Source organism: Ricinus communis, chromosome 2 (genome assembly GCF_019578655.1).
Source record: "Ricinus communis isolate WT05 ecotype wild-type chromosome 2, ASM1957865v1, whole genome shotgun sequence".
Classification (NCBI taxonomy): domain Eukaryota; kingdom Viridiplantae; phylum Streptophyta; class Magnoliopsida; order Malpighiales; family Euphorbiaceae; genus Ricinus; species Ricinus communis.
The window spans coordinates 5,220,502-5,246,096 of NC_063257.1; the positions used below are offsets into that span (position 1 = coordinate 5,220,502).

The following is a 25,595-nucleotide window of genomic DNA, read 5'->3' on the forward strand; positions in this document are numbered from 1 at the left end:
GTTTTGCGATGGATGTAAAGATAATCTGTCATCAGGTGCTTTATTAGATTAAAAGCTCTGATGCTTGATGATCAGATGGTATATTACCACCGTAGATGTTCAATGTAAGTAGGGCCAGAATACTTCTGGTGGAGGAGTGGCATGATTTTTTATTTATGTTTTCTTGTGAAGTGGTGAAGAACTGGCATATGAGACAATTAGCCAAAAAGGTGCACGTGAACAATCACATGGTTTTTGTAGTTTGTGAATGCATTGTAAAAATAGGATCCAACAAGAATCGTAAGACTGTTTTTCACTTGAACTGGTGGAATACAGATGAGCAGATATTGATGGGTTTGGCATCATTCTGCTGCTTTGAACAAGCTGATAGTTTTGGTGCTTGAAATAACTCAATTAGATAAACAGGAGGACCTCGTGAATTGGGTGGGGACTTGCACCACACAAATTATTGGGTAGTTGATTAGGACTGCTGTGTGTGCTTATATATGTGCTCTTCTTTTTCTCTTTTTCCAAGGTTTTCTCTTTTCACGGTGGGAATCATCTTATAATGCGCAAGGATTTGTTTTTGTTTTCTGGAAACACTTTACCGTTTCTCGGACATGGAAACCGAAATTCTTCATCTTTCTCCGGCCAGGAGATATCTTGACCAAGTGGATATGGCAAATATGTACAATTGCGTCTCCGGCGATAGGAATTATAAATGGGATTTAAAAGAATAAAACATATTCTCCACGCCGCATGATAAAGAATTGCTGGAGGAAAGAGTATATTTGTTTAGGTTAATTAGCCTCAATCTGCTTGGTATTCTCACTTTTGTCAAAAATGTTTTTTTTATTTAGTTATAAAAAAAGATATTAATAATTGATTTATCTGCTCCTCTCTAAAACCAGTTTTTGAAACTTAAAAAACACTTTTTTCTGACCTTAATCCCAAACCGGTCTTATTATGTACATGTACTAATTGAGCCAATTGTGTATTAATAGGTAAAAGAACCAATGTATAGTCGGGCTATCGTACTTTCTGAAAACATTCCCAATAATAAAGCCATGGAATCTCTACTTAAGTACTACTTCTTAACTAGTTATAAACTCGCAGTAGGGGCATTAGTGGATGTATCTCTTGATATTTTTCACCCTTATAATTCGCCTTCCACCGTACAGAAAAAGGGTTTTGTTTTATACGTTGTGTAGTATTTGGGGAAGGGTTTTAGATCTTGTAATGAGATTTGGATGATAGTGTAACTGTACAGAAACCTAAATATGGACCCATAAATTTCACCAATAGAAAAAAAATGGACCCATAAAGCCATGGGAAAGTCTCTGTTAATGTCCGTGACCGACCGAATCTCGTGTATTATTGGTCCATATTCGGACAAAAATCTTTAGTATTTATCTGATATGCCTTGTTGATTAGATGGGTTCACGAGCTTCTATTGCCTTTTAAATTTGTTTCACCTTGCAATTCTCTTTACTGACCTTTCTCTTTTGATCCAAAGCCACTTAAAATAATGAAGCTTTTGCAAGGTAAGAATAAGAAACACATCGTTTATTATTGTATCTTTTGGGCAGATATGTAATTCAACAATACTTATTTGGAGCATTTGAGCTTGGCTGTCTTGTGCTCAGTACTCAGTTTGTCTCTTGCATTTCGGTACAATAAGCATTTGTTATTCTTCCAAGTTGATTTTGTTTATTATGGTTCTTGAGACATGGGTAGAAATTTGCGGCTTATTATAAACAATAAATATAACATCCTTCTTGACAGTTGACCCACTTGAACCCAATAAATGTTACATCTTGCATGATGCAACACATTCCTGTGAATTCACATATCCATCATCATATTCCAATAATTACAAGGGTATTTTGGTACTTCAACACACTTCATATCAAATATATATGTTCTCTCAATTCCCATGCATGCACACAGTAATCTCTTTTATCCGATTTTGTTTCAATTTCAATTTTAAGAGTCCAAGCAATGGACTCCAGAATCATTGCCAGATTCTTGCTATTTGCTCTTCTAGTCTCCAGCACAATAGCTCTTGACCCTTGTGCTTCTCAAGCAGATGATTCAGATCTGTCAATCATTCCTATCTATAGCAAATGTTCACCTTTCATCCCACCAAAACAAGAGCCGTTGGTGAATACAGTCATCGATATGGCCTCGAAAGACCCAGCAAGGCTCAAGTATTTATCAAGCCTAGCTGCCCAGATGACCACTGCGGTTCCCATTGCCCCAGGCCAGCAGGTACTGAACATCGGCAACTATGTTGTCAGGGTCAAATTGGGTACCCCAGGTCAATTTATGTTTATGGTCTTAGATACTAGTAATGATGCCGCTTGGGTACCTTGCTCCGGTTGCACTGGATGCTCCAGCACCACTTTTAGTACCAATACCTCTTCCACTTATGGTTCATTGGATTGCTCCATGGCCCAATGTACCCAAGTCCGTGGATTCTCTTGCCCAGCAACCGGGTCCTCCTCCTGTGTTTTCAACCAATCTTACGGTGGAGATTCCTCCTTCTCTGCTACCCTTGTGGAAGATTCATTAAGATTAGTCAATGATGTGATACCCAATTTTGCTTTTGGATGCATCAACTCCATCTCCGGTGGGTCAGTTCCTCCCCAAGGGCTATTGGGTTTGGGTCGTGGACCCTTATCGTTAATAGCACAATCCGGATCGCTTTATTCGGGCTTATTTTCGTATTGTTTACCCAGTTTCAAATCTTATTACTTCTCAGGATCACTCAAACTCGGCCCAGCAGGTCAGCCCAAATCCATTAGATACACTCCACTTCTAAGAAATCCTCACCGCCCGTCACTATACTATGTTAACCTAACCGGAGTTAGTGTAGGCCGGACACTGGTACCTATCGCACCTGAGCTCCTAGCATTTAACCCAAACACGGGAGCAGGGACCATAATTGATTCGGGCACTGTTATAACCCGGTTCGTTCAACCCATTTACACTGCAATTCGGGATGAGTTCAGAAAACAAGTGGCAGGCCCATTTTCATCACTAGGGGCATTTGATACCTGCTTCGCAGCAACAAATGAAGCAGTAGCCCCTGCAGTGACACTACATTTCACAGGCCTAAATTTGGTGTTGCCCATGGAGAACAGCCTGATACACAGCAGTGCTGGATCACTAGCTTGCTTGGCTATGGCTGCAGCACCAAACAATGTGAATTCAGTGCTGAATGTTATAGCCAATTTGCAGCAGCAGAATCTTAGGCTCTTGTTTGATGTGCCCAATTCTCGCTTGGGAATTGCCCGTGAATTATGCAACTAAATTTTGTGGCTTTTCTTTTCTTAGTTCTTTTATGTTTGTTAAGTTGTGTTTTGTGAGATAGGTTGTGGATTTTAATAAACAAGAAAAGTCTTGTTGTTGTGGAGAGTATGTTGAGCTTTGTTTGTGTAAACAAATTAATGTGCTAATCATACTTATGATCGATATTATCTTAAGCAAAATTGACATCCCTTTTCACAGTGATGTATGTGGAATAATACTTTGATATTGCAACATGGTTGTCTACCAAATCTCATTACAGAAAGCAATCGTTGTTGGATTATTTGCAGGTCTTTCATGCTACAACTTGCATGAATGCAAGATGAGCTTTGAGTACTCACACATGAAGCTGAAGGGGAGAAAAAAATAAAATAAATATAGCTCAGCTTCCCTGTTCCCTATACATTAATTTATAAGCAAGAAACAACCCATATTTTCATTTTCCCTTTCTCTTTCAAATAATACAAGAAAAGCAACCAAAGTTCTTCCTAACTAGAGTTGACGTGGAACACTTCTCTCTAAGGTCCCATCATCTCTTCAAAAAGAAAATGAATTAATTAATTATTAGCTACTTAATGACGCTTCATTTAAATAGAATAAAACACACAATCATACAAGAAAAGCAAAAACATGGAAATGAAATAAGTTGAAACAATGCATGCATATAAAAAAGAAAAACAAAGAAATGCAGGATGAGACTTTTTTTTTAATTTCTTGGTCACCTCTCTTTCGCCCTCAACCCTTTTCTTTAAAATCTCCTCTTTCAACCCCACCATTGATGCACTGCAATTCCTTCATCTCTTAACCTTCCATACAAAGCTAAGCATTCCCAATAAGCTCTTCTGCTTCCATTCCCTTTTCCTCCATGTCCTCTTGGCTTGCAGTCCATGAAGAGCTCATCAACCAATCTTATTGACCTACTTTCTATCATCTCCTCAACCACTTCTGCTTCTGCCTTCATCACTACATACTCTTCTTCCTTCACATTCTTGCTCAACCAACCAGACATCCCAATCTCTTCTACTTGTGGCACCTCCTTCCCTGACGAAACTTCTGTTACTGTCTCAATCTTGTACATCTCAAAATCAAGATTTCTTGTCGGATAATGCTTTGCAAACCATCCAATGCCACTTCCTCCTTCTCTTTCTGGCAATCCAACATCAATAAACACGCGTCGCGGATAGCTTTCCAATGAATCACCCATCAAGTCTGGTAGATATTTTGTTCTTTTTAAGTATGTTCTGGATTTACCAGAAGCTGCTCGTGGCGGTTCCAGGAGTACGTCTTCAAGATTATTTAAAACTGCCTTCCTTGCCTCAGTTCTATAACTGAGTAGCTTTCTTTGTGTGCTTAGATTAGTATTACCATATCCTGTTTTCTTCATGGCCATGAATGTCGATTGAAATCTCCTTAGATAGACTATTTTGTAATTCATTGGCTTGTTGAACAGAAAAGAAGGGTTATCACCTAATTGAACAATAGCAATCCCGCCAACTTTGAGTGTCCTGTCGATGAACTCTTGTGCAGCATGGAAGCTATAAGTGAGAGCAAAGTCGAAAGATGCATCATTAACTTTTTGTTGTTGATCCAAATCAGAGACAGAGATAAATTCCATGTCATAATCTTCATTTAGAATCCGTTCAGAACTATAAATGGCACGATCGTCATTGCCATTACCATTAGTTACAAAAACAGCTTTATCGCCTGTCTTAATAAGGCCTTCATTCGTGATCAGGTCACGAAAAAGCAAAGGCAAGACGTCAAGATTGATATTCGAACGGGGGCCTAAAGATTCAGGCTCAGAAACAGCAAGTGATGTTCCTGGAGAAAATGGACTAAACATGGTGCAAGTAAAAAAGATCAATGACAAAACAATTGATCGGGCAACAAGCCTCAAAAGCCTAGAATGAGGCAGCTTAATGACCAAGTAAGTTTCTCCATGAAAAGCAAAGCCATTAGAATAATGCAAAGGCAAGGCTTTGTATTTCTTGGGGAATTTCGATTGCAAACCCTGTATAAGATGGACAGCCATGCTAATGAAACAATGTTCTTCTTCTTGGCTAAGTGAGTAATCTATGTCCTAAAGAGAAAATACAATTGCTAAAGCGACAGCAAAATAATGACGAGAGAAAAGGAAAAAAGGAGATTAAAACAAAAAGGGGGAGGAGGGAGGGTGGAGAGGAGAAAGAGTAAATTAACGAGTGCAAAATCTGGCGGCAGTGTGATTCCCACCCACAAGGACAACGCGAGTACTTTTGATTCTAGACCAAAGTAACATTAACTGCCTTAACCTCTGCACCTCCATTTCTCGATTTCAGCACCCAGATCAATAATGTTTCTTGTGTTGCCACTAACCTCTGGGTTGACGTTAGCGACACATTTTGGAAGGCGAAAATTGTTCGCCACCACTCAAGATAACAATGGAGGGAGGGAGACCAGACACAGATTTTGCCTTTATTTTATTTTTCTTTCTCTTGTGTTGTTATATAATAATCATCCAACCTTTTTGTTCTGCAAGAGAATTTTTGTGAAACGTGAGGGGCTAAGGATATGAGAAATGTCAAAAGAGAAATATAAGGGAAAGAGGGAAGAGTTGTGAAGTTTAAAAAAAGGGTTATTTGCAAATTGGCTCAAGTTGTTTTTGGTAAAAACTTGTGGTGCTACGACAATTGTGTTTAGCCATCTCTTGGAAATGTGTTTGTTTGAATTCTTCGTGTTTGTTATAGATTCTCTGTCTGTTTTTATATTTTCCTATGAAATCAAATACAAGGACTTAGATTCTCTTACTACGGAACTTAAACCTAAGCTATTCATTTGCTAATGAAAGGCCCATATATTGATTTATGGTAATTTTAGAAGATCTTAAATTAATACATAAATATAAATTCACTTCAACATATAGATATATGATTAGGAAAATTCTAGTTTTTACTACGAAAATTTATATGAATTTTTCTTGAAATTATAAACAGCAAAAACTCTAGCTATTCTGTTTTTAGTTGAGAAATAAGAAGTATTGCAGATTCGTAACGCTGTGTTGCTATAAGCAGAATAAAAAGCCCATACTTATGTGGGCTATTGTTAATAGTGTATAAAAATGGGCCGCAGATTCAGGCAGAAAACAAAGGCAAGTGGCCCACTCTCATCAATTGAGAATGTCAAGCCAGGTTAACTAAAACTCGGTACAAAAAATTTGAAGGAGAAGTCTAATTGACCAATCAATGGTTGTTTCTCCCTTCCTAAATAAATATCTAACAGGTTTAATTAGATAGGAAATTTGTTGAGACTGACATTTTCCAATTTGTAATCAAGTTGGGCTAACTCCTCACTTCAGCCTCCCCCATATAAGGTTTGATTACCAGTAATGATTGATGTGATGCTACCCCAAAAGTAAGACAAACTTCAATGATTCCTTTATAAATTCTTCAGTCCATATTAGATGTACCCATTGAAATTGTCTACTGAGGCAGGAAGTGGAAACACATTAAAGTATATATGCCCCAAGTCAAAATTAGTTTTATATTTATTTATTTTGTTTTATGTTTCGAAAAATTTAATGTATTACAGAGTAATAGATGCATTATAATGATTATGCTATAGTTGTATTGAAATTATATTTTATTTTATTTTTATAAATATGAGAGAATTCAAGAAGTTGAAATTTTAAGTATTTTTATGAATTAAGTATCCCTCGTAATTTTTAGGACCATAGAGAAGAAAGAAGTTTGAAATTTGAGTTTATTCATAATAATACAAAATATGAAATTAAAAATAATTCAATTGGTATCTATAGTTTTCTTTTTAAAAAGAAAGCATACTAGTCTAGTCTATTATTAGTTTGTTTTCTTTTCATGTGCTACCTATATTACAGTACTTTCTTTTATTTTGGGTCAGGTTAAAACCCATGTAGCTTTGTCACTGAGTCCTTTTTACTTCCTCTGTGTTAAATCGGGATGGGAGGAGCAATAAAAATCAACTGGAAGGTTCAGGATTTTGATCACATGCCTTGAGCATTTCTAATTTGCGGTCATTCTTATATTACTGATGTTGTAAGCTATTTAGAAAATTCATTGGAAAATAGTTGAGGGGATTTGCTGCAAAATTTCTTGTGCAATTACTTTTTGATGTTTTTAGTTGTCTATATATAATTTACATTTTCTTCCAAACATTTGACAATTTCACAATGTTCAGGAAAAGATCATAACAATCGAGTTAATGCCATGCGAGAAGCAATATTAGAAACCTTTCCTGAGCCAAATCGTCGCTTATTGCAAAGGTAGTTTATGCCTTTCTTTATTCTATTTGGATTTGTAGCTCTTCTGACATGCCATAAATTTTCCCATCTTTTTCTTCTCCAATTCTTTTGTCGCTTTCCGTTTCTATTTTTGGCTACCCAGCCACCTGCATTCTGGAATTTACAAACTAATTTAACTTGCATGTTTTGGCTTATAACTCTACCTTCAAGTATGATATTTTCACTAGAATGGATTAATTTTGGACCTTGAAAGATCTACAAATTTAACTCTTTTAGTATAAGAACAGGTAATAACAACGCAAAGACCCTGAAGTTATAGTCACAGTTCATTTTGCATGAAATATCTACTGCATGCAACCATATATATAGTGCACTTGTGTTCTTACACCCAATTTACTTACAATGCATATGACTAAAAGGACACTGGAAAATAAGACCAATTTGTTCTCTGAGGTCTATGCACAAAAAATGGAAGGTGGGTTGGAAGGGGCGTTTGGACGGTGGCACATTTCAATTTATATCAATCTGAAATCATTGAAATGATTTTTAACCAAAATTAGATCCTTTTTTTTTTTTTTCTCTTTTTATTTGGGTTAAAAGCTTTCATCCAGCTAACTCTATGCATTTTTGAGATTAGGGAATGAAAAGAATGAGTTCCATCTACCTAATTTTTGTTGTACATGATGCCTTTTTACCTATGCAGAGTATTGTTTTCTCTGCTCTGCCTTATGCGTTGATTTAAATATTCCTTTTCCTATTTTGTACGTGTACAGAATTCTATTGATGATGCAAAATGTGGCTTCTCACAAAGCAGAGAATCGGATGAGCACTTCAGCTGTTGCTGCTTGTATGGCACCCTTACTTCTTCGTCCCCTTCTAGCTGGTGATTGTGAAATTGAAAATGATTTTGATGTGGGTGGTGATGGTTCCATGCAACTTCTGCAAGCAGCTGCTGCAGCTAATCATGCCCAAGCCATTGTCATAACTCTATTGGAAGAGTATGATAAGATTTTTAATGTAAGCCTTACTTCTCTCTCTTTAATTTGAATTGATCAAATATGAGAACTACTATCATAGGAAACTTTCTTACTTTTAATTTTAGAGGTTATCTTTTGCACGAGGGCTGTTGACTAAAGATCTGGGTCTTGCATATGAATCACGTTTATGTACTTTGGAGTCTCAAAGAATGTGAAAAGAATTTGGCCATTATCCTTGAATTTATCCATTTCACTTGAGCAGAAATGGTTGTATAAACCTTTCAAACAGTATGATTACTTTCTAGCTCATGAAGAACAGGCCATTCTCAGTGTTGCTCAAGTTAGTTATGACTAATAATATATATCAAATGCCAGTATTGAAGAATTTGGCTTTCGTACCATCATGCTCACTTAATTACAGCTATTTTGATTGTATGCTTCTTATGAGTTAGTATAGCTAATAATGATAATAAATATCATTATTATTATTTATTCACTTACATTCCACGGACACACTTCACAAACACATTTTACATATTTATTGTTGTTCCCAAATCCCAAATATTTCTCTTCTCTTTTTCTTTTTTAAAAAACGTATAAATTACAGTACTAAATCCTCTATCCATCCAATACTCCAAAAAGCATATCTTATTTAAAATTTAAATATTGAGACTAGGCCTCCACCTAAATTTTAATTAACAAAAATTAGTATATTTTCTGATTTGTAAAGGTCAACTCGGGTGCTTAGTTGCATCTGAAGGCCGTCTACTGCTCCTGGAGAGTAACAGGGTAGCCGCCTAATTATATAATAATAATAAAAATAAGTGACTAGTATATATTAATTATAAGTTATTTTTCTAATTAAACACTAATTCTAATTTTAAAAAATTATATATTCATTATATTTTAATATTTATATTAACTAATAAATAATTTTCTAATAAGAGAATGATACTAATTTTATTCTAAAAATATGTATTATATTAATTAATAAATTAATTTTTAGTTAAATTATAATTTCAAAAATAATATTTTAAATATTATACTTAATAATAGATTAATTTTTAATTATATAATAAATCTTTCTTAAAGAATACCAATATCAACTATATTGATAATATTAATTTATATAATATAAAAATTAATTAATAAATAATTTTAAAATAATTTTTATTTAATTACACTAATGAAATTGTAAAATGTTAAAAAATTAAAAGTAACATTAAAAAATAATTAATTTTAAAATTTATTATATATTATTATTTATAGTCAAAATAACAATAATAATAACAATCTACAAAAGTTTTACATAATAAATAGCAGACAATTAACTTGATTGTGAAAAAGAAACAGCAATAAGACTTATAATCACAAATCTTTTGCAGTCTGCTGCTCCCAGAAGGTGGGAAAATAAATTAGAGAAACAACCTAAAGTAGCGTCAAAGTCAAACAGAGGAAGCCAACAACTATAATTAATTTACAAGGGGAAAAAAATTGGGTCGGGTCTTGGGGCATCCATCCAGCACCAAAACATGGACCCCAAGAACCGCGTCTGAATTCCCATTTACACGTATGATGTATCTTCCTATTCTCCTTCATCGCCACACTCCCTTCCCTCTCCGTCATTCTCCACCCACACTATATATATTCTCCATGAACCCCTCTAAGAAACTCATTCTTTGAATTCATTGCTTAATATTCACTAGCACATGTCTCAAAGGCCTACTGTTCCTCACTCTTCTTCCATTGCTTTTTCCCTCCACTCCCATCTTCTCGTCTCCAGTGACTTAACCCCTAACTGGCTTTAAAACTCTCCAAAATCCTCCCCAAACAGAGCAATTTTTGCTTCCTATTCCTGATATTTCATTCATTCTTTTTCAATAACAGCAGCAGCAATTAAAAAAAGGGAGTAGTTACTTACGTACCAAATCATGGGTGCAAAAAGTTTTGTTGAAGGTGGTGTAGCATCAATAGTAGCTGGTTGCTCCACTCACCCTTTAGATCTAATAAAGGTCCGTATGCAACTCCAAGGCGAGAACTTGCCAAAATCGCAAGTCCACAACCTCCGTCCTGCTTTTGCTTTCAACTCCACAGCTTCCGCTGCCATTCACGTCGCTTCTCCACCGCCACGCGTCGGTCCTGTCTCCGTTGGCATCCGCATTTTCCAAACAGAAGGTGTCGCCGCATTGTTCTCCGGCGTTTCTGCCACTGTTCTCCGCCAAACACTTTACTCCACCACTCGTATGGGGCTTTACGATATTCTCAAACAGAAATGGACTCGACCAGATACCGGAAACATGCCGCTTGTTAGCAAAATCACCGCCGGTTTAATCGCCGGAGGAATTGGCGCAGCCGTTGGAAACCCCGCCGACGTAGCTATGGTGAGAATGCAAGCCGACGGCCGTCTCCCTCCTGCTCAACGCCGTAACTATAACGGCGTCCTTGACGCCATTACACGAATGTCAAAGCAAGAAGGAATCACCAGCCTGTGGCGCGGGTCTTCCTTAACGGTGAACCGTGCGATGATCGTGACGGCGTCACAATTGGCATCGTACGATCAGATAAAAGAGGCGATTCTGGAGAAGGGTGTGATGAGAGACGGGCTAGGGACACACGTGACGGCGAGCTTTGCCGCAGGGTTTGTGGCGGCTGTGGCGTCAAATCCTGTGGATGTGATAAAAACTAGGGTCATGAATATGAATGTGGAGGCAGGGAAGGCTGCCCCTTATAATGGAGCAATTGACTGTGCTTTGAAGACGGTGAGAGCTGAAGGGCTAATGGCTCTATATAAAGGGTTTATCCCTACCATTTCAAGACAGGGGCCTTTTACTGTAGTTCTTTTTGTCACACTTGAGCAAGTTAGGAAATTGCTCAAGGATTTTTAATTTACGATGATGATGAAATTTTTTTATTATGATTAAGATTTTGAGATGCAATACATAAATTGTTTAAGGTCTTACTATTTCAATCTGATTTTACTGCTCAGAGAAAAATTACAAGAACAAATTTATTAATAAATATTGCACAAATTTGGCAACCCAACTCATCCAATCAACACGATGCGTGGTACGACTGAGATTGCTATATCAGAACCTGGAGATAATAAGTTTAAGATTAGTGGAGGCTTGATTCCAGGTCTTATACACACAGGCCAAGCAACTCCAGTTACATCAAATAGAAAGAGATATATTTTGAGTTCTACCGTACAAAATGTAACAGTACCCTAGTTGGCTTCTAAACCAGCACAAGAATCAGCAACTAACTTACAGACAAATCAGCTTATACAACTCAACTAAGCATCTTGGTATGTATGTACATCATGGGCTTATAGGAGGTGTCAGGATTTTGATCATCTTCTTTCAGTATACGTAGGTATCAAGTGCTTTACCAGGCAAAACGAATCAACCTCACAAAAATTGCTTCAGGGAGGACAATAACAATGCCACCATGTGCTTAAAACGATCAATCATCTAACATCAATCATCTGGAGTTGGTTCTTTGAGCTCCCTTAGGTTGGCCTCCTGATCCTTTACCTTTGTCAGCACTACCGTCAAATTTTCCTTTATCTGCATTTTGACTTTCCAGAGATTTTCCTCCATCTTGGTGACTGTCCGATTTTCTAGATTTTTCAGAATTTTTATGTGATTGGCCTTCTATCCCTAACCCTTTGTCTGGGTTAGGGACTGACTGAGAGCTCTCTGATCGTCTAGCTTTATCTGGATTTGGAACAGAATGAACTTCTGAACCTTGGCTCTTGTCTGGGATTTGCGGTGATTGACGGACTTCTGATCCTCTAACTTTATTAGTAGCTGTAGCCTGACTTGAACCTCGGCCTTTATCCAGGATTTCACTGGTAAGCTGGCTTCGCCGCTCCTTCAGGAAATTGAGCCGGGTTGTCAACTTTGTCAGAGCAGACGTAGTGGAATTTGTTCCCTGTACATTTCCATGCAAATAAATTTATGAACTTTCAGTCCAACTTGGCTAGCTAAAATGCAAGGCAGAAGATTCATGAATCCATCTTGCAGACACAATTTCACACAACCAATAGCCGAACAAAACAACTGTATTTTCATGCAAGAACTCCTATTTCCACAACATAATCAGAAAGTTTAGCTTACCTCACTCCTGTAGCTAGTCTTCTTGGAATTGGATGAAGACCTGGAGTTGCTGCTCCGTGATGCATCTGCCTGCTGAGTCTTGTTTGGTAAAATAGTTGATTCATCTATTAAATTATCCTGGCATTTTAAAATCCCCATGTTATTCCGGTGCACATTATCAGAGTTAATTACCAATGGCAAGACCTGCCAGTTAACAAAATAATCTGTTACAGGAAGCTTCTTTAAGATTCATCAATCTAATTGGAATACCGGCAAGCTCAGTGTCATACTCAGCTCACGAAGTATTCTCCAACAGGTGCAAGAGAGATTGCACTTCTCCATCTAGTAGTCTATTTATTTTGAAATAAGAAAATTCTGCAATTTCCTAACCAACTTGGTCTCTATCCATCTCTGATTGCCAATTCACCCTTCTTTATAAATTAATAGACATTTAGGTATTTTCTATACTAGGGTAACTGATTATAGGTTCTGATATAAACAGAATTCGTTGGCTGACTAGAAAGGGAGCACATGCAAAAAAAAAAAAAAATCATATGATCAAACACATGCATAATTGACTAACAGAAATACCAACAAATCAACTAAATTTGAACAGCTAAATCCACTAATTAGCCTCTGACCTTTGGCATTTTTATTTTTTTCTGTTGAGCTTCCATCTTTATTCGCATCTCATTTTTTCTTGAGCTTTAATTTTTGAAAGCTTGAGTCCAGTATTACTGAATTGGCAAACTAGGTCAAAACTTAAAATTGACATCAAATCATTGCTTGTATCATTCACCCATCTCATCAACGTGTGACATGTCAAAGTTCAGCGGCCACCTAAACTATAATTTACAAACAATAGACTGCAAGCACCAGCATTTACTTGCCTTATTTGCAGATTTTCCAAGATATGAACCAGCACTGGCTTCAGTATCTCTCTCTTTATCTTTCCTGCAATCAAACTACATTAACCACAGGCGACAAGAAGGCTTACTACTAGATATCACGCATAAGAACAGAAATTTGCAAAGAGGTTACCACCTTCCTTGATTGTTTGAATCGTGTGGGGAACCATAATTTTGATCACGCTGCTGATTAAGCTGCATACTGAGATTATCAACCTTTTGCTTCAAATTGTTGACATCTGCCTCTGCTTGACTTATTTCCTCTAGATCTTCCTTTATCTATATTGCAATTGCTAAATTAATGATTTAATGCATGATCAAGATAAAATTTATAAATATCAAAACTGAACTAACCTTTTCATCAATGATAACTGGAACAGATTGGTTAGCTTGAGAATTGTTAAGTCCTGCTTCCAGAACCATCCTCTTGTCTCTTTCCTTTTGTAGCTCTTCTTGTAGTCTCGCCACCTGTAAATTAATTACCCAGCATTAGGCTTTCCTGCCAGAGTCAACATTTTACTGAAAAATGCTAAAAACTATTCAACTGAGAACTCAGAAGCAATATAAATATGTAGAAGCATCATGTAAATACTGTATGTCTCTTTTTTCATCTCTTTCCCTTATCTTATAAATATCTCAATTCTATTATTACTGAAATTCAATCAGTCCTTCAATGCATTGATAGACATAGCATCACAAAGGGAAAAAAAACGAAAAACAGAAGACATAAATAATTATATGCTCTAAGTGCCCTTCCATAGTGCAGAAAGTTCTTCATCTATGCATGCAGCAGCACTGAGCTACATCCTAGTTCTTTCATACTGATACTATCATGAAAAGTAGATAGTCCATTCCAAATCCTATCTCCTTGACAGGGCCAATAAGAGGAGAGGGGAAAGAAAATCTAAAACAATTAGCATGCCTTTCAACATGAAATAAAATAACCTTGCAAAATAGACCAACTAGGAGACAACAAAAATCACAAGAACAGCAAAAGGCATAGTGAGGTCTGTCAAAACAAACATACATCTTGCTCGAGGGCTAGGCGGCGCTCGTTCAGGGCCTTCTTTCGCTGTTCTAAGTTGGCTTGCAGAACTGCATTACCTTTAACCTGCATGGAAAAATACAGTGAACTATCAGAAAGCTCTGTATCAATTAAAGAAAGAGATGTCGTTTGAAGTAGGCACCTCCTCAGAAATTCTGTGTTGCAGATCAATTTTAGTCGCCTCCAGCTTTTGGATTTCAATTCTACATTCAGGTCAAAAAATCAGAAGAAAGCAAACCTGTAAACAGTTAATAACTGTCCATGCGACTTTAAGATAAAAAAGGCCTCTTTCTCAATTCTATAAGTCTTTTTTGGCCAAATAAATCTGAACAATCAGAAAACGGTGTTTGAAATTGGATGCATTCTTGGGTCAAGAAGATAACAGTAATTGTGAAGAGAATAGCCCATTTACCAACCATTAAGGAATAGACCCGGATAATGATAGAGTTTAGTAGGAAAGAGAAGGATAAGTTGGATTAGAGTAAGGGTGTCAACTGACTGGAACAACTAACAGAAAAAACCAACAGCGTGCCTTAGGAATTCTAACCAATTTTCCACAGAAAGAAGGTGATAAAATAGGCTCTCATAATTCCAAATAATACTCCTACTATATTTGACCTGTATTTCCATCAACAATTAACAGAAAATACTCAAATTGGATATTTGAGTATTTTCTTATACTTTCTTTTATCAAGTTAAAACAGCACAAAAACGATCCCAGTCTCACAAAAAAATCTTCCTCCTGATAGTTAATCTTTCTATATTTCTCTTTATTCTCTCACCTGTGTCTCTCTCATGATACTCCAATGCATCTACACACCTACAAACTCGCACATAAACAGTGTTTATACCAACCAACACTTGTATCTAATACATACCATGTTTACCCCTCAATCCAATAGCTGGAGGAAGTTAAATTTCACCAACATTATCAAGAATGAATGGCACCGCAACAATCATGCCAGAAAGATGCAAAAATGACTAGAATGCTATAAAATAACTCAATACAAATAGAAAAAAGTGCTTCGTGCAGACGAGATAGGCCATACTTACTCATCATCAAAATGGTAATCAAGGGATTCCATAGAAAGGTTCTTCCTCCCCTGAACTCAATACATACCCAAAAAGAGAGGAGGAACAAAAAAATTAGAACCTCTAATCAAATAGTGTAAACATGAACTCCTGGTGGTGAGAAAATGATAGATATGCAAAATCAATAAGTAAACCACAAAGTTGGACAAGCTTAGATGGGGACAAGATGACTGATAAATAAACACGAAACCACATCACAAACAAAAATATACTCACAGAAGTACGCCCACAAGAACTTGGAAAATTAATATCAGGTGCACGTCCATTGGACATGCTTGAAGATCTTTTAATGCATACAGATGGATCGCCAGTTTGCTTATTCTCCAAAGTAGTTTTGCTGGAAAGATCTCCTAGTAATTCATCCGACTCAGCGGTTAGTGTTGTCAAATTTTTGTTACTTTCACCCAGGCTATTCTCACCCCTATCTACTTCACGATATGAAGGTAACGAAGTTTGAACTGAATTTGACAACTCCGCAGCTTCGGAACCATTATCTACTTCAGGGGAGTTGGAAATAGAGCTAAGATCATCACATCCCTGCATCAATGAAGTACATAGGCTAAGTATTCTGCATCTATTTTTATAGATCATCAAATACAGCCAATCTCACTATGCTCATCTTACCATGCACATACTGTATATTTAAAATGGATGGTAAAGCAGACACACCTTATTGTCGGATAGATCTTCTTCGCCAGAGTCACCACTCTCATTTCTGCTTGATGTATCATTGAGATCATCGTCAGTATACGCATCAGTCTCTTGAGATGCATCATCCTGTTCATCATCTTCATAAGACTCATCGTCATCAGTTACCTCCTCATCCTCACTATCACATTCTTCCGAGTCAGAGTATAGTCCAGGGGACATGACACCTTCCTGGAGAAGCTATACTAACTCATAAGAAGCATACAATCAAAATAGCTGTAATTAAGTGAGCATGATGGTACGAAAGCCAAATTCTTCAATACTGGCATTTGATATATATTATTAGTCATAACTAACTTGAGCAACACTGAGAATGGCCTGTTCTTCATGAGCTAGAAAGTAATCATACTGTTTGAAAGGTTTATACAACCATTTCTGCTCAAGTGAAATGGATAAATTCAAGGATAATGGCCAAATTCTTTTCACATTCTTTGAGACTCCAAAGTACATAAACGTGATTCATATGCAAGACCCAGATCTTTAGTCAACAGCCCTCGTGCAAAAGATAACCTCTAAAATTAAAAGTAAGAAAGTTTCCTATGATAGTAGTTCTCATATTTGATCAATTCAAATTAAAGAGAGAGAAGTAAGGCTTACATTAAAAATCTTATCATACTCTTCCAATAGAGTTATGACAATGGCTTGGGCATGATTAGCTGCAGCAGCTGCTTGCAGAAGTTGCATGGAACCATCACCACCCACATCAAAATCATTTTCAATTTCACAATCACCAGCTAGAAGGGGACGAAGAAGTAAGGGTGCCATACAAGCAGCAACAGCTGAAGTGCTCATCCGATTCTCTGCTTTGTGAGAAGCCACATTTTGCATCATCAATAGAATTCTGTACACGTACAAAATAGGAAAAGGAATATTTAAATCAACGCATAAGGCAGAGCAGAGAAAACAATACTCTGCATAGGTAAAAAGGCATCATGTACAACAAAAAATTAGGTAGATGGAACTCATTCTTTTCATTCCCTAATCTCAAAAATGCATAGAGTTAGCTGGATGAAAGCTTTTAACCCAAATAAAAAGAGAAAAAAAAAAAAAAGGATCTAATTTTGGTTAAAAATCATTTCAATGATTTCAGATTGATATAAATTGAAATGTGCCACCGTCCAAACGCCCCTTCCAACCCACCTTCCATTTTTTGTGCATAGACCTCAGAGAACAAATTGGTCTTATTTTCCAGTGTCCTTTTAGTCATATGCATTGTAAGTAAATTGGGTGTAAGAACACAAGTGCACTATATATATGGTTGCATGCAGTAGATATTTCATGCAAAATGAACTGTGACTATAACTTCAGGGTCTTTGCGTTGTTATTACCTGTTCTTATACTAAAAGAGTTAAATTTGTAGATCTTTCAAGGTCCAAAATTAATCCATTCTAGTGAAAATATCATACTTGAAGGTAGAGTTATAAGCCAAAACATGCAAGTTAAATTAGTTTGTAAATTCCAGAATGCAGGTGGCTGGGTAGCCAAAAATAGAAACGGAAAGCGACAAAAGAATTGGAGAAGAAAAAAGATGGGAAAATTTATGGCATGTCAGAAGAGCTACAAATCCAAATAGAATAAAGAAAGGCATAAACTACCTTTGCAATAAGCGACGATTTGGCTCAGGAAAGGTTTCTAATATTGCTTCTCGCATGGCATTAACTCGATTGTTATGATCTTTTCCTGAACATTGTGAAATTGTCAAATGTTTGGAAGAAAATGTAAATTATATATAGACAACTAAAAACATCAAAAAGTAATTGCACAAGAAATTTTGCAGCAAATCCCCTCAACTATTTTCCAATGAATTTTCTAAATAGCTTACAACATCAGTAATATAAGAATGACCGCAAATTAGAAATGCTCAAGGCATGTGATCAAAATCCTGAACCTTCCAGTTGATTTTTATTGCTCCTCCCATCCCGATTTAACACAGAGGAAGTAAAAAGGACTCAGTGACAAAGCTACATGGGTTTTAACCTGACCCAAAATAAAAGAAAGTACTGTAATATAGTTAGCACATGAAAATCTTTTAGGGTCTTTTACTAAATTGAACGCGTAAAATCATTATAGAAAATATAAAAATTTGGTAGGTTTTGTTCTTTGACTTAATATAGCTGATGAATCAAGCTGATTTAAAAAGTTTGTTTTAGATCCTTGAAACAATATGTACTTCAGCGCTTCTTCATTGTTCATAAAGGACTCAGAGAGATTAATGTTCTCTTATTTGGATTACATTCATTTTCCAAATTTTGGTTAGAATACCAATGTTACCACTGTTGGTGGTTCACAAGCAATTATCTTTTGCTCATTGGTTATATATAATAAGTGTTAATTGGCTTAGTTGAATGAATGACCCACTGTAAAGTCTATCTTTCACCTGATATGTTAACTTGGTCTTTAATCAGGAATTCTATCAATATTCGAAGCAAATCAATTTGTTTAAAATAGATTTTAGTTCAAATCTCCAACCTCCAGTAGATCTTAACTGCATAGCAGCTACCATTATTTCCAATCATGCCATCAAAACAGTATCCTCCCCTGGACACTAGAATTATGTACCATAGTCTTCTACTTCCTTCTCTAAGAATGCAAATTCTTCCTTTTGAACCAAAAACTGTGAGTTTGGGACTTGGATAAAAGGCTTGTGATTAAATACGTTTGCAAGAAAAAATAAACAAATATTAGGAGTTCAAAATGCACCTGTCGCATCTCCAAACCGCATTGAAGTACATGTCTAACTAATACATTATGTGACTTAGTGTTATATGAAGGGTTAAAATACACACCGCCAATAGACTTGCGAAATGCTTCTAGTAATGCCTTGCAGCAAGATGCAGGGACTGGAGAGGATGGCAACTCACGGAGAAAATACTGGAGACAGACAGAATATCATTGGAAAAATAAAGTAATGGCTTTTTAACTATTCCAAAAACTGCATTTCATGTGATTGTGAAGAAAAAGTACCTTGACACAATCAGCAATCACATGTGCATCTTCCCCTGCCGAGAACTCTGTTCTCCCTGAATCGTAAAGCATAGACATGAGACTACCATACAACTGTCATCTCTATCTATGCTATTCCATAAACAAGTGCTGCACTCATTCATTAATATCTGATTACATTTTATATTCTGGAAGCTATCATTAAATATTAAATAGAGGAAGAGAAAGGACCAATTTGCACTTCATGCTCAGGTGAAATCTTACATTGGAACTTCATTGTTTTTTGGTTAAGCCCGTTATTGTTAAAGCATATCAATTATGGATCTCAGATCCAGGTCAGAAGATATAATGGAGGTTAAGTCCCTCATGGCAATCCATCATCATAAAGGTTTAAATGATGTGTTTTAGATACAATAAGTGCATGGTTGAACCAAAAAGAAACACGAAGTGCTAATCTGACATTTGGCCTAAATATTACAGGCAAAAGTAGAACTTCTCCCTTCAAGGAGGAATAGAACTATCTGAACATTAGACTTTACATTGGTCCATGATTTGACTTTTTTTAACAAAAAAGGGAACCCACATCAATTGCCTTAAAATGAACAAAAATATTGCCTACTCAAGGAAAATATTAATCTGAAAACAAACCTTGTTCGTATTCTCGAATTCGATGCTCAACATCATCAACAGCTGCAGCTTGCCGCAAGATTCCTTCTACCTTGACTCCTGTTTTTCAGTTGATCAGATTCAAACAATTAAGAAATAAAGGTAAGAAAAGAAAAAAGAAGGAATAGATCGGCCATAATTAACCAATAATGGAAGAGATCTTCCTGATTTGAGGAAATATAGGTAGATTAAGAAAAGACAACAAAGTGAAAGTTTTGCCTTAAGAACCTTGTAAGGTAAAAAATGTCAAAAGAGAACTTGAAACCAAAAAAAAAAAAAGAACAGAATCTTACATGATTCTTTTTGAGATCCCTCTTTGTTTATCTCAAAAAAGAAATAGAGAAAGAGCATTAAGAAATTCTTCACTTTTTCTAAGGAGTTGCAAAACTATAATAGACTATTAAAACTTGAACTACAAGACATAAATCACCCCACAACTCGCAAATTACATGCATGTTTTGTTAAAGTCAATAACCAAGAAAAGTACTTAGAAAGCCGATAATCATTTTTTTTTTGTCTTTCAGAAAGGAACTACCCAGTGATTACACAGATAAAATAGCGTCAACCACCCAGAAGATCTGCAAGCATAAGGAAGTTCATATCTAAGGAAGAGAGGACAAATTTTGGTCAGAGCCATGAGGTCTCCAAAGGCCAGATAGCCAACCATTACAGAACTTCCTCAATGATCAGAGTAATTGGTGGAAAATTTGCAGTTCCTATTTTAGAGCTCCATGTGAGAAAGCATTAGATAAAGTAGAACTGCGATTGAGATCCTTCTTCAAAATTTCATGTAATGTAATGTCCCTACAGCCTATAAAGTACACCACAGTACTGACTACTGAAATTGCTTATCAATATCCATAGATTAATTTACTTGTTGAAAAAGCAAAAGATTATATAACCCTGGGACATTGCAGGAAATCGCTTGGATATTGTGTCATCTCAGATAAAATGAATGCATTATCCCTCAAGATAAAAAAAAAAGGAAGGGGTATCCACTCAACAAAGTAGCAAAGTATGTTTCCTATTTAATGGATAAGTTATGCAAGAAAGTGATGTAATCCTAGAAATATATCCTAAAGTAAGAGTATCACAAATAGGATTGGGAAAAAAAAACCTACCATGCTCTTCTATATACCTAAGAGCCTTCTCTAGAAAAGATGGAGTTCCATCAACATCTTCTAAAGCAAGCAAAACTGGTCTGCCAATGACCATTGCTTTACCAGGCACCTTGTCCTTCACTGCAGGGGAGAGAACAAGAAAACTTCAATATCTCAATTAATTGAAAAGAAAAAGAGGTTTACAAGTTCATTACGTCATTAAAAAAAATAAAAATTCGTGCGGCATATGCCACTCTAAGAACATTAGCATACCGAATAATGCGGTGTTGCAGGTCCTAAATATCATAATACAATGAAAAGGAAAATTGGAAGAAATATCTAAAGTCATGAGAGCAGCAAATGTAAAATACTCATAAAAATGGCATAAGTTTGTTCCTTATCTCGAATAAAAAATGAAATCAATTAAAACATCAGGTGTTTTGACATAATTCTCACCTAAACTATCAAAAGCTAATCATTTTCCTCTTAAGTCTTGGTACATCCAAGTAAAGAAATAGGCCATAAAAGAATCTCAAATACAAAATATTACACTGGTGCGCACAAAAATGAAAAGCAAAAACAGTACCTGGTAACACGCACTGATCAAATGAACCCTCAACACAATCAGTCGGATCATTCTTGAAGATGCCATTTTGCCCCATCACAAGTGCAGCACTTGGTGCTTGTGCCAAAGCATTCTCAAGGGCAGTCTTCCAATCATATAAATCTTCCATCGTTTCAGCCTGCAGCACAAACAATTTCACACTCGTACATGACATAATTTTCAACAATGCCAGAATAAATAGTGGAAACCGAAAAAAAAAAAAAAAAGGTTTTCAATTCTAGCTTATGCTTATGTTATTTGATTTTACCAATATAATCTTGATTTCTTCAGAAACTTTCCCAGTCAAATCAAACATAAGTTCGTTTTATTCTATAAAGCTATTCTTGCAACTACATGTCTAATAAAACTCATAATTTCCAGTTATTGAATATTTCTTCAAATAAAAGTCAAATAGCTAAATACCAAATCATCTGAGTTTTGTGCAATGCGAAGCCAAAACCTGAGAAGCTGACCACAGCTTAAACTCTCTATAGTTCTTTTGCAATCCTAATCTACTGGCAGTTTTGTGCAATAAGGGTATGCAAAGCAACCTCAAAAGAGATAAAAACAATGGAAGAAGAGCCACCTTAAGCGTGAAAGCTCGCCCATCACGGCCATCAGGAAAGAGAACAGTCAAGAGTTTTTTGTCTGACTTCACTACCACACTAGAAATCATCCAAAGAGAACGCCATGAATTGTCGGAAACAACTATGCAAAAGAAATTACAGGTTGCAAATGTGTAATCTAAGCAAGCAAGCTGACCTGCCTGAATTGTTGAGGTCAATACCACCAAGAGTCAAATTCACTTCACTCCCTTTTTGAGGAACAGCACTCTGAAAAGTTTCAAATGTAATGAGTGAACCCTATAAAACCACAAAAATTGCAACCAGCATTCAGAAAGAAAGGGGGGATGGAGAGGCCAAATTATGTAATTAAAATAACAAGCATTGTTGAGCATATGCATTATTAAAAGAGATACCATATTTCTCATATGCAAAACTACTTACTGGATCACTTCTAAAGAAAACCAGTGAGGTTCGTGTTAGAATAAACCACCGTTTCTTCCATGACGTCCAACCAATTCCTACACGACAAAATCAAAGAATTTATTTCAGAGTATGCTGCCGTCCTTGCATTAAGGATGAGAGACACCTTAAATGTTCAAATTACAAATAAACAGGTAGTGAGGAATAGTTTAAGGAACTCAAATAATATGGATGACTACACTCAGATGAGTCCCAAAGAGATAACAATATGTTTTATCTATTTTTCAAAAAAAGAAAAATTCACATCAGCATTAGAAGACAAGAAAGGTCCACGAGAGATTCTAAATGTTAGCAGATTGCTAGAAAGTCACATGCCATATTGATACCTAACCTTTCAATGAATTTGATTATTGCTTTCTACACAATAAGAAGATCTGGCCCTGCTTTCTAAATTTAAAAGAAAAGAAAGCCTTTAAAATCCACACATATGCTAAAACAGAAAAGCAACCAAGATATCTTTTTGTATGCATGTATATATGTAAGGTCTTATCAAAATTCACATGACATGCGTCTTTAAAATAAAGTAAGTTCCAACTCTACCTTCTTCCTTTGTCTATAATATATTTATGTCAGTGATATTGCATTGCAGAAAAAATAACAAAGAGGAATGCTTGAAATACAACATTTACAACCAGATATATATTAGCATGAACCAGGAATCATGCCATTGTTAGTTCAACACTTGGTACAAAAACATTAAACATGTGCATGTTCTAATCTTGCTGTTTATGATTAAGTATACAGAAACCAAAAATAAATAAATAATTAATGCAAACACACCTTTGGATGAAATAAAAAGAGGTCCACTCTTGAAGACCTGCAACGCAAATGACATACGTTAGACTGCACGCAAAATATTAAAGTAATGCAAATCAGCAGTGGACGCCATCAAGCAACAAATTAGAAGCATACATTTCATTATGAATTACTGTAGACTACATGAAAGAAAACCCCATATACAATTTACGCCTTACATATTACGGTCTTAAAAATCAATATAAACATCGCATCAATTGAATTTCAAATGGCGTAACTAATAAATTTATTTTCGTACATTAAACATCATTATAATCCATAAGAACTATAAAGTTAGATAAAACTTTCATAGATAAAATAAAACAATCAAATATACCGAATTCCCGGCACGAGAAGCAGCATTATCAGGATGTCCTGGTGGCGGAGGTCCGGAAGGAGGTGGTCGAGGAGCACCGCCGCCGCCGCCGCCACCATCTCCCTACACAGAAACAGGACAACAGCATATACTCTAAAATTAATTTTTTAAAAGGAACAAAAACAGTGTCCATATGGATAAAACCAAAACTAAAATAAAAAAAAATAAACGATCACAGAAACCAAAGCGAAAGTAGATGCTATCGGGAATCACATTACAAGAATGCAATGCAACGAGCGTAAACAAAATAATAAATTTAAAATAATAATAAAATAAATGAAAAATACCTGAGACAATTCTGTGTTAACGCTCTTATTAGTAGTCATAGCTTGATCCGCAAAATGACATCAACCTAAAGGCTCAAAAATCTCCAAACACAATGCCGATAGAAAACGAGACGTATCCACATACATAGAGCTTTAACAGGTTACAATAATGGAGAATGTACCTCGTTCGAATTAAGAGATTTAATTCAAACAAAATAAATGAAGACTAAGAAGAAGGATGAGAGGGAGAGAGAAGAGAGAGTATTGAGGATTTTCATTTTTTCTTAAGCATTTGGGTTTGTTTGATTCAGAATGAGAAATGATTTTGGTAGCCAAAAAAATTAAAAAAAATAAAAAACTTCCTCTCCATAGAGAGCGGGGCATCTCTCTATCATGCGGGCACTTGCACACGTCACCCGTATTCTTAGTTCCTTTATCTTTCTTTCTTCTTTCTTTTATTATTTTTTTTTCTTTCCTTCTTCTGTTTTTGTTTTTTGGTTTGCTTTTCTCTCTCTTCAAAGAATGGAGGGAAAGTAGTAATATGGATATGGATAATATATTAACGAGGGTGCTTCTTGTAATTTCCACTAACGCCACTGTCTACTTTCTTGCGAACTCTTTCCTTTGTTCAGTTTGGTGCCTTTCTTCCATGCGGAAAATGGACAAATGCTATATCATTACTTTCTTTTATTTTTCAAGCTATTTCTAGAATCTTATTGTTAATCAAATCTAAGTAAACGATGACGTTTTGATGAAACAAATATCTACTTTACCAGAAAAATAAATTAAATATTTATTTATAACCACTAGGGAATACTAATTTATTCAGTGAAATTTATACTAAAAATTAGGTTGGAAACTTGGAGACTCCTGAGTAGTGAAAATAAGCACATTTCTTAGTATCTTATATAAAATGTAATAAAATAATAATATTAGGAAAAATAAATTAACCAACACATAATCATATAACTGTGAATATATATATTTATAAATTCTTTTAAATTATATACCAGTTGCTTTCTTTGCTGTACAGACATGGGCAGGTTGGAAAAGTAAGGAATGATTGAAAGAGAGAGTTTTCACGAACAATAATGAAAGACTGGAATGCAAGTGCAAGAGCATTGGAAACAAATTCTCTGCCCTTTCTTTGGTTTTTCTTTTTGATGCATAGTGCATAGTCCAATAATGTGCGCACTAATCATTTATGTCTGATGCTATAATAGTTAGTCATCTATCACTTTATTATAAATGTAGGGGAATTTAAATTTTCACGTCTATTTCTAATATATCTTTGCTTTACTATTCATTTAAGATTATAGATATAACTTATTTTAGAGATCGAGATTTTATACTTTTTAATAATTTTATTTAATTATTTTTTAAAAAAATTTAAATCAAATATATATATTTTTAAATTACTTTTTTG

At 35.6% G+C, this 25,595-nt stretch overlaps 5 protein-coding genes across 13 annotated transcripts; 3 read left to right on the top strand and 2 right to left on the bottom strand.

Annotated features, from left to right (window-relative positions):
- Positions 1–1,734: 1,734 nt before the first annotated feature.
- LOC8268400 (aspartyl protease AED3) lies at positions 1,735–3,402 on the top strand. Its single transcript, XM_002513980.4, has one exon. It carries the CDS (start codon positions 1,981–1,983, stop codon positions 3,292–3,294), a length of 1,314 nt encoding a protein of 437 aa, XP_002514026.1. The 5' UTR covers positions 1,735–1,980; the 3' UTR covers positions 3,295–3,402.
- Positions 3,403–3,700: 298 nt separating this feature from the next.
- On the bottom strand, positions 3,701–5,969 carry LOC8268399. The gene has a single exon (XM_002513979.4). It carries the CDS (start codon positions 5,321–5,323, stop codon positions 4,055–4,057), a length of 1,269 nt encoding a protein of 422 aa, XP_002514025.2. The 5' UTR covers positions 5,324–5,969; the 3' UTR covers positions 3,701–4,054.
- A 1,263-nt stretch (positions 5,970–7,232) lies between these two features.
- On the top strand, positions 7,233–8,982 carry LOC112533943 (rho GTPase-activating protein REN1). Its single transcript, XM_048370671.1, has 3 exons — positions 7,233–7,274; positions 7,483–7,567; positions 8,320–8,982. Exons 2-3 carry the CDS (start codon positions 7,512–7,514, stop codon positions 8,591–8,593), a joined length of 330 nt encoding a protein of 109 aa, XP_048226628.1. The 5' UTR covers positions 7,233–7,274; positions 7,483–7,511; the 3' UTR covers positions 8,594–8,982.
- Positions 8,983–10,004: 1,022 nt separating this feature from the next.
- On the top strand, positions 10,005–11,491 carry LOC8268397 (mitochondrial uncoupling protein 5). Its single transcript, XM_002513977.4, has one exon. It carries the CDS (start codon positions 10,455–10,457, stop codon positions 11,406–11,408), a length of 954 nt encoding a protein of 317 aa, XP_002514023.1. The 5' UTR covers positions 10,005–10,454; the 3' UTR covers positions 11,409–11,491.
- A 75-nt stretch (positions 11,492–11,566) lies between these two features.
- On the bottom strand, positions 11,567–24,827 carry LOC8268396 (rho GTPase-activating protein REN1). Of its 9 annotated transcripts, none has more exons than XM_048370777.1 (24): positions 24,191–24,827; positions 23,865–23,966; positions 23,513–23,549; positions 22,694–22,770; positions 22,449–22,549; positions 22,273–22,351; positions 21,669–21,825; positions 21,104–21,223; positions 19,965–20,042; positions 19,338–19,393; positions 19,160–19,244; positions 17,969–18,053; positions 17,141–17,214; positions 16,971–17,038; positions 16,335–16,544; positions 15,882–16,202; positions 15,627–15,676; positions 14,716–14,776; positions 14,556–14,639; positions 13,883–13,996; positions 13,665–13,807; positions 13,511–13,574; positions 12,642–12,758; positions 11,567–12,456 (listed from the first exon to the last, which is right to left on the bottom strand). In XM_048370777.1, exons 1-24 carry the CDS (start codon positions 24,227–24,229, stop codon positions 12,004–12,006), a joined length of 2,775 nt encoding a protein of 924 aa, XP_048226734.1. In that variant the 5' UTR covers positions 24,230–24,827; the 3' UTR covers positions 11,567–12,003. The 9 variants fall into 9 exon arrangements, with proteins under 9 accessions (XP_048226734.1, XP_048226733.1, XP_048226730.1 ...); XM_048370776.1 differs by having other exon boundaries at positions 16,335–16,553; XM_048370773.1 differs by having other exon boundaries at positions 16,971–17,214; positions 24,191–24,826.
- Between the last annotated feature and the right edge of the window lie 768 nt (positions 24,828–25,595).